General features: G+C 42.9%; 1 protein-coding gene and 1 long non-coding RNA gene across 3 annotated transcripts in view; one reads left to right on the top strand and one right to left on the bottom strand.

The window, feature by feature from the left end:
- Positions 1-206: 206 nt before the first annotated feature.
- Positions 207-9,247, bottom strand: Enpp4 (ectonucleotide pyrophosphatase/phosphodiesterase 4). Of its 2 annotated transcripts, none has more exons than XM_048445219.3 (4): positions 9,097-9,247; positions 5,392-6,249; positions 4,888-5,058; positions 207-3,316 (listed from the first exon to the last, which is right to left on the bottom strand). In XM_048445219.3, the coding sequence occupies exons 2-4, from the start codon at positions 6,215-6,217 to the stop codon at positions 2,952-2,954; spliced, it is 1,362 nt and encodes a 453-aa protein (XP_048301176.2). In that variant the 5' UTR covers positions 6,218-6,249; positions 9,097-9,247; the 3' UTR covers positions 207-2,951. The 2 variants fall into 2 exon arrangements, with proteins under 2 accessions (XP_048301176.2, XP_048301175.2); XM_048445218.3 differs by lacking the exon at positions 9,097-9,247 and adding an exon at positions 8,916-9,052.
- The window catches only part of LOC146890709 (uncharacterized), a 20,729-nt gene continuing 19,391 nt past the window's right edge, over positions 9,248-10,585 (top strand). Inside the window, exon 1 of the long non-coding RNA XR_014998229.2 lies at positions 9,248-9,466. This is a non-coding gene — a long non-coding RNA (uncharacterized LOC146890709). The remainder of the gene's footprint in view (positions 9,467-10,585) is intronic.

Here is a 10,585-nt window from a genome sequence, read left to right as displayed (position 1 = left end):
CTGCAAATGTGTTCCAGCTCTCTTGCAAAGATGTTCTTATACTACATGTATTCTATATTGCTTTAAAAACTGGCAGTTATAAACCCCTTTTTTAAAAAAAATGCTATGGATGTCTGTAGTCTCAACTATAGATGACCAAGTCTCAACAATTCGTCTTGCACAGTATGAAGATTTTGGAGGAAGGGGACAAATGAAGAAGCTCATAGTTATTTGTCTGGGTAGACTTTATTCACATAAAATTTATCATAAGCAAAGTTATTAGCTACAAGTTCAAACAATATAGTCAAAATGTATCTCCTTTAACTTAAGGCACTCCAAGTTTTCACCGGTCCTTTGAGAACTGACCATAAATACCCAGTGCACACATAGCTTTTGTCCTTCATTTGCAGCGTTATAAATTAACAATGAAATAAACCACTCTACATAAGAGGAATTAAAGCCAAACATCCTTAAAGCTTACAAGTTGGGCACAGAAGGGAAAGAGCCCAATTTCAGTGCAAAGGCATTTGATCCTTTAATATTCCAAGACTTTACCTGTGGGTTCTTAAAGTCACCTACTGGACAGCACTACCAGCAAGCCTTTCTCACACCTCTTTGCTCTTACAGAAGAGTCTGTATTAACAGCCTGATAACATCAGCATGATCGCCCTTCTATTAGAAAGTCAAGATACTGAGTTGACTCACGGAATTAACAAAAACACACCAACACCTTCCTATTACCTTTGGGTACTGTCATCAAGAGCTAAGTATTTCCTGAAGTCAATACTTTCTCCTGAACAGGAAGCAGAGCAGAATTTAGTTAATCATTTGACAGCACACACACAAACCTCCATGTCAAAGGCTAGCTTCACTACGAGATTTTCTCAGAGCAAAACTGGACTCTCAAGGGCTTTAACAGCAATACACTGTTTCAAAGGCACAAATGAATCAGCACAAAGGTCAATATGACAATCTATTTAAATAAATACTATTCTTATTTCCTGAATAAGTACTTTATAAAACATTACATAGTTCTAGTATTCTCAGAATAAAAGACAAAGTAAATACATCTGATGCAAGGGCTAAGACACCAACAGAACTCCCTTCTTATCCCCCCCTTTCTAAACACTCACTCGTAGGCTGGGTGGGCACTGTATAAGCCACAGCTGAGCCAACAGAGTCGCCGGGACCCACAGCACTGTAGGACTACACTATCTTCAACCTGTGTTAAATACTCACTCTACTGGCAGACAGCTAAAAAATGAATGCAGAAATTTCTCTACTATTTTATTTGATAAACTCTTTATCCTTTAGTATCGATGTTACACGTAACAAGTCAGAACATTTATGAACAAAATCAGTCCTATTCTGTTTACAAAATACCCATTTTTATGACCAACAGCATAGATTATGCATGGAGTACAGAAATGCCTCTCAAAACTCCAATACTGGGCGCCAGATATCAGGCGCTGGGAAACTAGCAGGGAGCCAGGACAATGCAGTGTCTCTGAGATGCCTGGGAGGTGTCACTGTCTCAAATGCCTGCCTGCTCACACCTACTGTAGGGCATCACCAAGCTTGTTTCATGTGGTCAGAACTTAAAGAGCACTCTAGTCAGTGAACCACTGGTCTTTTCTCTAACAGACATCACGTGGGCTGTTCTAATAATTCTGGTGCTGAGGAACCAAGCAGCTAGGGAGCGATGGCAGTGCTTCTCAACACACCTGCGGTTCTCAGTGAAGGGTTAAGAAGAGTCCAATGAGGACGTGAGCAGGGTAGGGCCGGGCTGCTCTGCCCCTTAGCACATAAGCACCCGCGTGACCACGGCGAAGAAGCGGAAGACACCAAACTCCACTTTACACTTCTCACAATTCTGCTATATGGAAGGCACATTAAAGTCTCAAAGGTAAATATAAAAATCCTGACCTCGCAGCCCTGTATTTTTCTACGGCATTTGAACATTTCCAATAAACACGAGAACTGAAAACTGTAACAGAAGTTTTTAACTGTAACATCAACTTGTGAGTTGACGAGAGTAGACAACTAAGGTGTGCAAGAAGTGACCTTTCCCGGCAACTCTGCTCTGGCACATAGTCCAGTCCCCTTTGCAAGTCACATGACATCGATATACAGACACACTCGCACCCACACCTTACCAAAGACATTAAACACAAATAGGGAAAAACAACTTTTCTCTATTTTCTTTGAAATTCCTTATTAACAATAGTATCCAAAGATGTAGCTAAAACTACAAGGTCTTGGTACATAACCCAGGCTGGACTGGACTCAATCTCAAGGTCCTTTGCCTTATCCACCCCCCCCCACAACTATCTGGCCTATGGGCACTCACAACGACACCAGCTCCAAAGACAACTTGTGAGGTGTCAACAGCTCAAGGGCTTTAACAAGCTCAGACTTTGTATTTCATAGTCTTAGTTGGTTTTCATTTGTTTTTAGCAGCTTTAGTTAAAGTGATTTCTTTGTATGCTACAGCTCCACTATGTGGCTAATCCACTTATTAACCATCACAGAATTTCCTACTTCAAGGTTTTTCTTGAAGGTCATACACTACTTAAAGGTAAATATAAAAATATAGGCAACTTTTTCTCCAGGATACACAGAATTCACAAATTACATAAATATTTCCGTCACTTACAAACATAGAAATTTGTTAGAAAAGCATGCCTATTGAATTCTGGTGTCTTTTCACTGAAAGTTAGATTTTTACTGAAAAAGAAACTATACTCTTTTTCTCAAAGGCTCTTGTTAGTGAACGGGTGGCCTGCACTGATCCACCAGCAACTCTACCACGGCCACGGTCATTCATATCAGGCGACACTCCAAAACAAGATACAAGGAAAAAACAGAGTGGCTTTAGCATGTTTGTCTTGTCTTTTGACACATATCTCTTTATGCTGTAACACCATCCCTTGCATGAATCCTTAGATTTAAAACTAATAAGACACCATAGGTTATGCAAGTAAAGGATCATCGTCATCTTCCTGCAGCTGAAGGCGTGAGAACGGACGGGAAGCAGACGTTCTGTTCTGCATGAATATTATAAGGCCTGTTAGCATGGTTAATACCAATAGTGCACCGATGACAATCCCAATGATTTCTGGGAGATTAATGCACCACTGGTCCACTAACAAGCACTTGGTATGGCTGAATGTTCCATTATTAGGATGTGGTTTTAGTCCCAGGATGTGGCACATCATTGGGTAAATATCCACGGTGTTAATAGTGCTCTGCCTGTAACCTTTTCTAAAAGCAGGACCGTGGGCAGCAAGAAATGGATGCATAGTAGGCAAAGAATTGTCATAGCCATGGTCACCTACTGGGAAAAAAAAGACAAACTTATGTTATTAAACATCAGTCTTTTTATTACAAAATAACTTGTTCACTGTAAGTACACTAGCTTCTTACCAGTCTAGCTCCCATTCATTAAGATTCTGGCTGGCTGCACTGCAGAAGACAGAAATAAAATCTGTATTTCCTTCACCTTAGGCTTGCCCCCATTTCACAGGCACACACCACTCTTCCCAGTGAACCACGGCTTCAGACTGCAATTCTCCACCTGATGCACTTATGTTTCAGTCCTACACACTCACTTACCTTCCCGTCTCCCATGCTGCCTGTAAAACCTCACTATCACCTCACAGACAGCTTAGAACAGTGTTCAAGTGTACGAATCCCATACACTGCGAGACAGAACCCTGGACAGGAGGATGGGACTCCAGGCTCAACTATCTCAACTGTTCCAGTAAGAACTACCATAGCACAATGTATCACTGCTTACAGCCAGCTAATAAGTACCTCAGAAATCAGGAAGGGCCGACAGGTGAGGGTTTAGAGAAAGCATTTGTGTACCAACTGTGAAAGAAATCCAGCCAACTCTAGCTTAAGAAAAACATGCTGACCATGCCTGATACAAAGCCGACCCCAGGCTCCTCAGCTAACAACCTTGTCCCTTGCATTGCAAGAATTTCCATTTTAGGAATATGGAGGTTGGCTGCAGCGCTGTGGGACTGTTACAAGTCTCCAACGATTCCACTGCAATTAAACTTTTAAGTAAGTATCATGGAAAAAATATTAGGAGAGGAAAGTCCCACAAATCATGCTTATTTATATTCCCCACACTGATGGATTGTAATGGTTTTGTTCTCTGTTCTGTATTTTCCAAGTTTACAAAGTAAGTATTTAAAACAACATAAATATCAATTTTACATAAACTCTCTTAGCCTCTTACCCTTGGCTGGTACTTCCAAGTTCCCATCCTATAGTTTACAACCAAATTTGGTCCTTCACCTGCTTTGTAAGCCGATGTCCACTGCTGCGCACACCACTTCCATCAGTGCGCTAGCTAGGCAGGCTGTTTTCATGCCAGAGAAACAGAGCTGAGCAGCGGAAACACAGCTGGCCCACAAAGCCAAACATTCGCCTTGCCTGCTAAGGAAGGTGGCTGACCCCTGCAATACACTCCTGTATCAGAATTCCTAACAGTCTTCCTGTGAGACGAGACATGTAATTCACCCTACACAGCCAATGTCTGAGGAGCAGTGCTGATGGATCTATTTTGCTGTTTCCTTTGAACTCCTGCCCAGTGATCCGCAGAACCACAGCGTACAAGGAAGTGATTTCATCATTTGGGAAAGTCTGGGGGTCACTCGGGCAAAAGGAAAAAGAATTAGAAAGTGAAACAGCAGCTTTCCCTTAGTTACACAGTCTCTTATTGGAGCGTGAGACTGTGGCCATAGTAAGTGGTTACCAAACGAAAATCACGCGAGAACTACCTTTGCAAACCTGACTAGTATAAACATAATGAAATCAAAGCACTTGCCTTCCAAAGCCAGGTCACAATGTATGATATAGCCTTGAGATTGCAGAATACCACAAATAAATACTTACACTTTAACGATGACTTATTTAGTACAATTGTCCAGCCTTCATCAGCAACCAAAATAACAGGCTGAATTCGATCACTATATTTGTAGTGAAATCTGGCAGGAATATCTTCTTTGAGATAAACATTCATGTGAGGGCTACAGTGCTTCAGTTTGTCATAAACCTCTGTTTCATCTGTAAAAGGGATACAAAGGGGAAAACTGTGACTTAGAAGCAAAGCTATATCTGACTAGTATAAATAGAAATACAATTTATTTAAGACAATATTAGCTGGTTAAATTACTTTTATCCCCAAAACAGAGAGCAATCATGTGACAGTGTCAGAGATGGGCACACACACACAGGACTTTCATTCACCCGCGTATCTCTCTTCATTATGTAGCCTGTGCTGGGTGTCTTGGAAAGGGAACAGTTTTACACTGAGTATCCTCAGAAAATATAAACTGTGCATCACTACTGATTACTATCACTGGAAGAAATGTCCATCTTACTTAAAAAGCTACTTACTTATTTTGGGAAGAATCGCAGCCACAGGGGTCAAGTCTATAAGACTGTAGTTTGAGGGGTCGATGCAGGCGTCCAGGTGGATCAGTCTGTTCTCAGAGCACTGAGTCATCCCGTGATCACTTGTGATGATCACATTAAGGTTTTCCCACAGTCCTAACTCCTTGAGTTTTTGCACAAGATCACCAACAAGGCCATCTATTTCTTTCAATACCCTGCTCATGTTTTCTTTATCTTCAGGCCCGTATTTGTGGCCGCTTGCATCTGGTTCTTCCCAGTAGAGCGTGGCGAAGGTGACGGGTGGGTTGGAACTACTGAGCCATGAGGTGACATTATTGAGTCTCTCCTCAAAGGGCACTGAGCTGCTGTAGCTCATAAAATAGGAAGGTGTAGTATTGTGGATGGGCACATCAGTTCCGGGCCACATGGCAGCAGCACTTGATCTGTTTCCTTGAAGCTGATTGGTCACCCAAATTGGCACTGCCCCATCCCACCAAAATGGATCCTTATCATTAGACTCAGAAAAATGTTTCTTTGTGGCACCATCATACATGGCATTGGCCACAATGCCATGGCTCTCCTCATATAAGCCTGTCACGATGCTGTAATGGTTTGGAAATGTTTTTGTGATAAAAACGTTTGTAACATGTTCCACCAAGACACCTTCTTTGATAAAGTTCTGGAGGTGAGGAAGGTCATAGCCCTTCAGGTAATCAGCTCTGAAGCCGTCGAAGGACACCAGAAGTAACTGCGGGGCCAAGCTATAGGAAGAGTTACCTCTACAGTCAGCGACAAGTCCCAGAAATAAAAGTATTACTAATAACTTCATAACGGTCACGTTGAACACAGCAGCCAGGGCTCCTAAAATATAAAAACACAACTAGGAACTAGTAACATTACTTAAGTATCAGGAATTTAACCAACAGAAGAGAATTAACAGTTACAAATTCTTGACATACCAGCTTTACTGATGTCAACTTAGAACTTCAATTTAAAGATAAAAATAAAGTTGAAATACAGAAAAAAAAAATTGCCTTGCCTCGTCCAGTTTCCAATTGATACCCGTCCCACACATCTGGGACGGGTCAATCTGTGGAGGGAACATGGGACATTTTTCTGTCCCCATAAACATTCCTGCTTATCTATTTTGCTCATCCAGAGCAGGAGAAATTATTCTAAAGGTTTACAAAAAATAGATAAAAATGTAACAATGATTCTTTGGTTCGAAAAAAAATAATTCCAAACTTCCAGGAGTTTTTCTTAATTTTCATAGCTGTAGGAATTCCACCATGCTGACTCATCATCAGTTTGTATTTATGAAAAAAAAATACTGCTATCAAATAGAGACAAAGTAAATGCTACCCGAGAAGGGAAATCTCATTGGACATTTGCTCCAATTTTGACATGAAGCTGAAGCTGACTATCAGACAAAACTTATAAGGACTTGGATGCCACAGTAACATCAGAAGAAACTGAAGTTACTAAAAGAAACTTCATCTCTATACCACCCTTAAACTTTCATTTACTGCTTTAGTTATGACTATTTTTCCTAATTTTCCAGATTCAGGGTTATTCTTAGTTACTCTTTAAAAACGATCCATTGGTTACTGGATTGATCAGGTGAAATTTTATAGTGTCTCTAATGTTTCGAATATAGTTACATCTAGTGAGAAATGAGACCACTCAGCGAACGCTGCAATGACAGCTGGCCAGCCACAAACAAAAGAATTAGCATGGTGCCCCGTACCCCACCACATGGAAAACTTAAAACACGTCACAGACTTGCATGAAAGCTAAAGTTGTAAAGTTCTTAGAGGAACATCAAGCACTGAATCTTCATAAACTTTGATTATGTCTAAAAACTTATATGTCATGCCAAAAACACAAGCGAAAGAGGGATTCACAAGTGATGGCTTCCTGTGTGAGTCTATTCAGCTGAAATGCTTAGAAGGTGTGATTCCACAGAGAAACTACAGCAGGCATAGTTACTCAAGGGTCGGCTTCTGAGACCATGTCAGTAATGCCAATGGAGGGAAGTTTCTTTTGGGGGTGGTGAAAAGTGTTTTCAGATTGTGATGACGGGTATAACTTTATACAGCTGTACACCTAAACGAGTGACCTCAACGGAATGTTCTTATATATCAATACAATTATCTTTTCAAAGGTGAAGCTGTATTCCTAAATGTCCCACCACAAAATAGCAAACATCTTTATCATCTCATTTTATCTCAAAAATCGTGTGAATTATCTCATAATGCAGATTTGGGTGTTTTAACATGAGAAGATTTTGTACTACTTCCTATATGCAGAACAATACCACAAAACAAAACCTGTGTCCGCCCTTTTTCTACAAAATGCAAACGAAAAATTTTTCTTCCCCAAATACTGAAGAGAAAAGGCTATTCAATAAACATATGCTACTACAGAACCCAGGAGTGGGAAAACTCGGCAGAATGGATACAAAAGCAGTCCTTGTCTTTAAGCTTAGCACAGTATGTTTTATTCTAACACCAAGTCCTAAGCTATAAGCAAATCACCAGCAAAAAGGCCCTCAAACTATTTTCAAAGAATAAGATAGCCATGGTTCCAATAAGAAAATCGTAAAATACTGCAAGAAATTCTGTATTATCTCAAGGAATAAACAAGCAGATACATCTGGACTGCATCCCACAGCTTGCCAGTAATACGATGTGGTCTCCAATTTAGAAGACAAAACACCCCTTTCCTCCTCTGCGTTGGCTGTCTTGCCTGTATGGAATGCATGTCAATCAACTCAATTACCTAGGGCATTATAGGCTTCGGTTGGATGAGCGCAAGGGAAAAGCCACTTTCCAGTATCAGAATTCCATCTGTTCCGTGGTGCAATGAAATACAAAAGTGGCTTTAAAATAGCGTTATTCATTGCCACCTGTGTGCAGTGACATAACGGGAGGGTTACCCAGAGATTTTTATTAAGTGCTTAGCAATATAAGGGAAGAAACCCAACACCCTGAGAACTTTCTACATCTTAAAAGAATGTAAGATTCTAAACGGTTCTCCACTGTTCTAGACCACATAAGATTTTTCTAGCATCTTCAAGTCAGTATATCTATCTATCTTGTATATCTGTGTATAAAATGCTCCTCTTTTAAGAACTCATTGTAGACCCAACAAAATTTCTTCCCAATTATGCTGCGTGAAACTGATTTTAAAATTAGTTGATGGGAAAGGGGTGGGTACTCGAAAGCGTGGAGTTCCTTCAAACTGAGAAATCTCTGGGAAAACGGGAAGAAAGAAAAGGCGTTCCTGCCGCAGACCGGCCCTCTGGAGTCATACCGAAGGTGCACCGAAATTTTCCGGTCACGAGCTGGTCAGCCCTCAAGGCTCAGGGCAGGGACCAGCGTGGGACCGGTTGTTTGTGCAGCGCCTGACCCAGCATCCGGCATCTCCCTTGGCTCGCTCTCTAGTTTTTTAGGACCGGAACGTCATTCGACAGCAGGACAGCACTAACCCTGGGGCAAACGCCTGTCCCCGACCCCCGTCCTCACCTCACGCCACAGTTCCCATCCCTCCACCTGCCGGGGTCCGCAACACCTCCCCGAGCACCCCCTGCGCGTCCCCGCCAGGCGACCGGAGCCTCGCGTAGAGAAGGGAGCAGAGGTTCTCGTGGTCACTCCCCTCCGCCCTCGGCGAGCTGGGGAAGGGAGTGGCATTTCCCTTCGGACTCACCCGCAGCCGCCGCCACCTCGGTCCGGCGCGCGGAACTCGGCGCTAGCGGAACCGCGCGCTCCGGGCTACTTGTGAGCGAAGCGGACGCCGGCGGAGCGCGTCTCGGCAGTGCGCTTCCTGGGACGCCTGCGCAGTAGCGGTCGCCCACCCCGCCGGGGACAGCGGGACACCGCAGAGGTCGGCGCAGCTCTGGGCGCTCCCAGTGCGCAGCTGCCGGACACCGCGCAGAGCGGCTGCGGCGGCCGCGGAGTCTGAGACGCCAACCTGGATTGGACGCCCCAGCCAGCTGTGAATGGGACTCCCCTTCCCATTGGCTGGTTTCACGTACCACTCGGAGACAGGTGGAGTTAAACTGAACCTAGGGAAAAAGGTTTGCTCCTCTCCCGCCCTGCCCTCTTCTTATTATCCGAGTTATGAGTTCCCAGTTTTAGCCAGAAGATGAGAAAGTCCCTTCTGCCTTCACCTGTACAAGGAAAGAAACTCTGAAACAACCAGTTCACTTTTCTGGTCATGTTTCTGCTGTTTTGAATTCCTCTTCTGTTATATACTATTGCCTGCAATCCTAAATAAGAGTCAGAGTCGTCAAATTAAATGTGTTCCAGTTTTCCCTTTCACACAGTTAGGATGTGTATGTGAAATGCTCTTGCCTTTAAAAAAGAGTGTTAGTCATTTAAAAATCCAACTTCACACTGAAGAGACTTGCCAGAGATAGATTGATTTAATGTTTGTGTTGCCCAGGACAACTGCCAGAGAGAGGCTAAGTACTTTTCTTTGTATCTGTAATGCCCAAAGATGAAGCTGTCACTAAAGTAAGTATTCACTCTTTGTTGGATTTAATAAGGTATTTTAAGGTACTCCGGGTTTAGTATCCCCTTCCTCTGCTAAAGTGCAAGGGCCCAGAGAGAATTCTCATTACTGAAGCCACACCGGATACTCAAAACTATACGATGGGTTGAGTTAAGGATGTCGTAATCATATACAACATCCTGAAGTCTGAAAGCTGAGCTGTGAACCCAGTAGCTGGATTTATCCGGTGCTTGCAGCGGTTGTCACTGAATGCCAGACTGAATTTGGTACCTTGGTCTGACCTGAGGGGATAGCCGTAACTAAGATTACGGGTGCGACAGACGGAGCAGTTTGAATCGGAATGTTGCCTGTTCGTTATTGGTCTGCCTTGATAAACTGATTCCAGTTTCAAGTCCCCGATAACCCCGAGCGTTAGAAAAGTAGAGCATTTTGGATCCACAGGTCGTCTCTGCTGAAATCCTGGTAGAAGTCATCAAATTCAGCCCTAGAATCTGCCAGCACTGAGTAATCTTGGGCACTCGCCTCAACCTGTGTGAACTTTATCTTCTCATCGGCACGGGCGGTTCTGCAGTACCGACCTCTCAGGATTCTTGTCAAATAAGTTCTTGAAGGCACACCAAGCACTTGGCATACTCGTTGATCGTGGTATTAGCTGTGATTGTCGTGACGACCGCCCAGAATG

The sequence above is a fragment of the Myodes glareolus genome, chromosome 18 (assembly GCF_982192425.1).
Source record: "Myodes glareolus chromosome 18, mMyoGla1.1, whole genome shotgun sequence".
Classification (NCBI taxonomy): domain Eukaryota; kingdom Metazoa; phylum Chordata; class Mammalia; order Rodentia; family Cricetidae; genus Myodes; species Myodes glareolus.
Note: the sequence above shows the minus strand (reverse complement) of the source record. Positions and strands in the feature narration are given on the sequence as shown.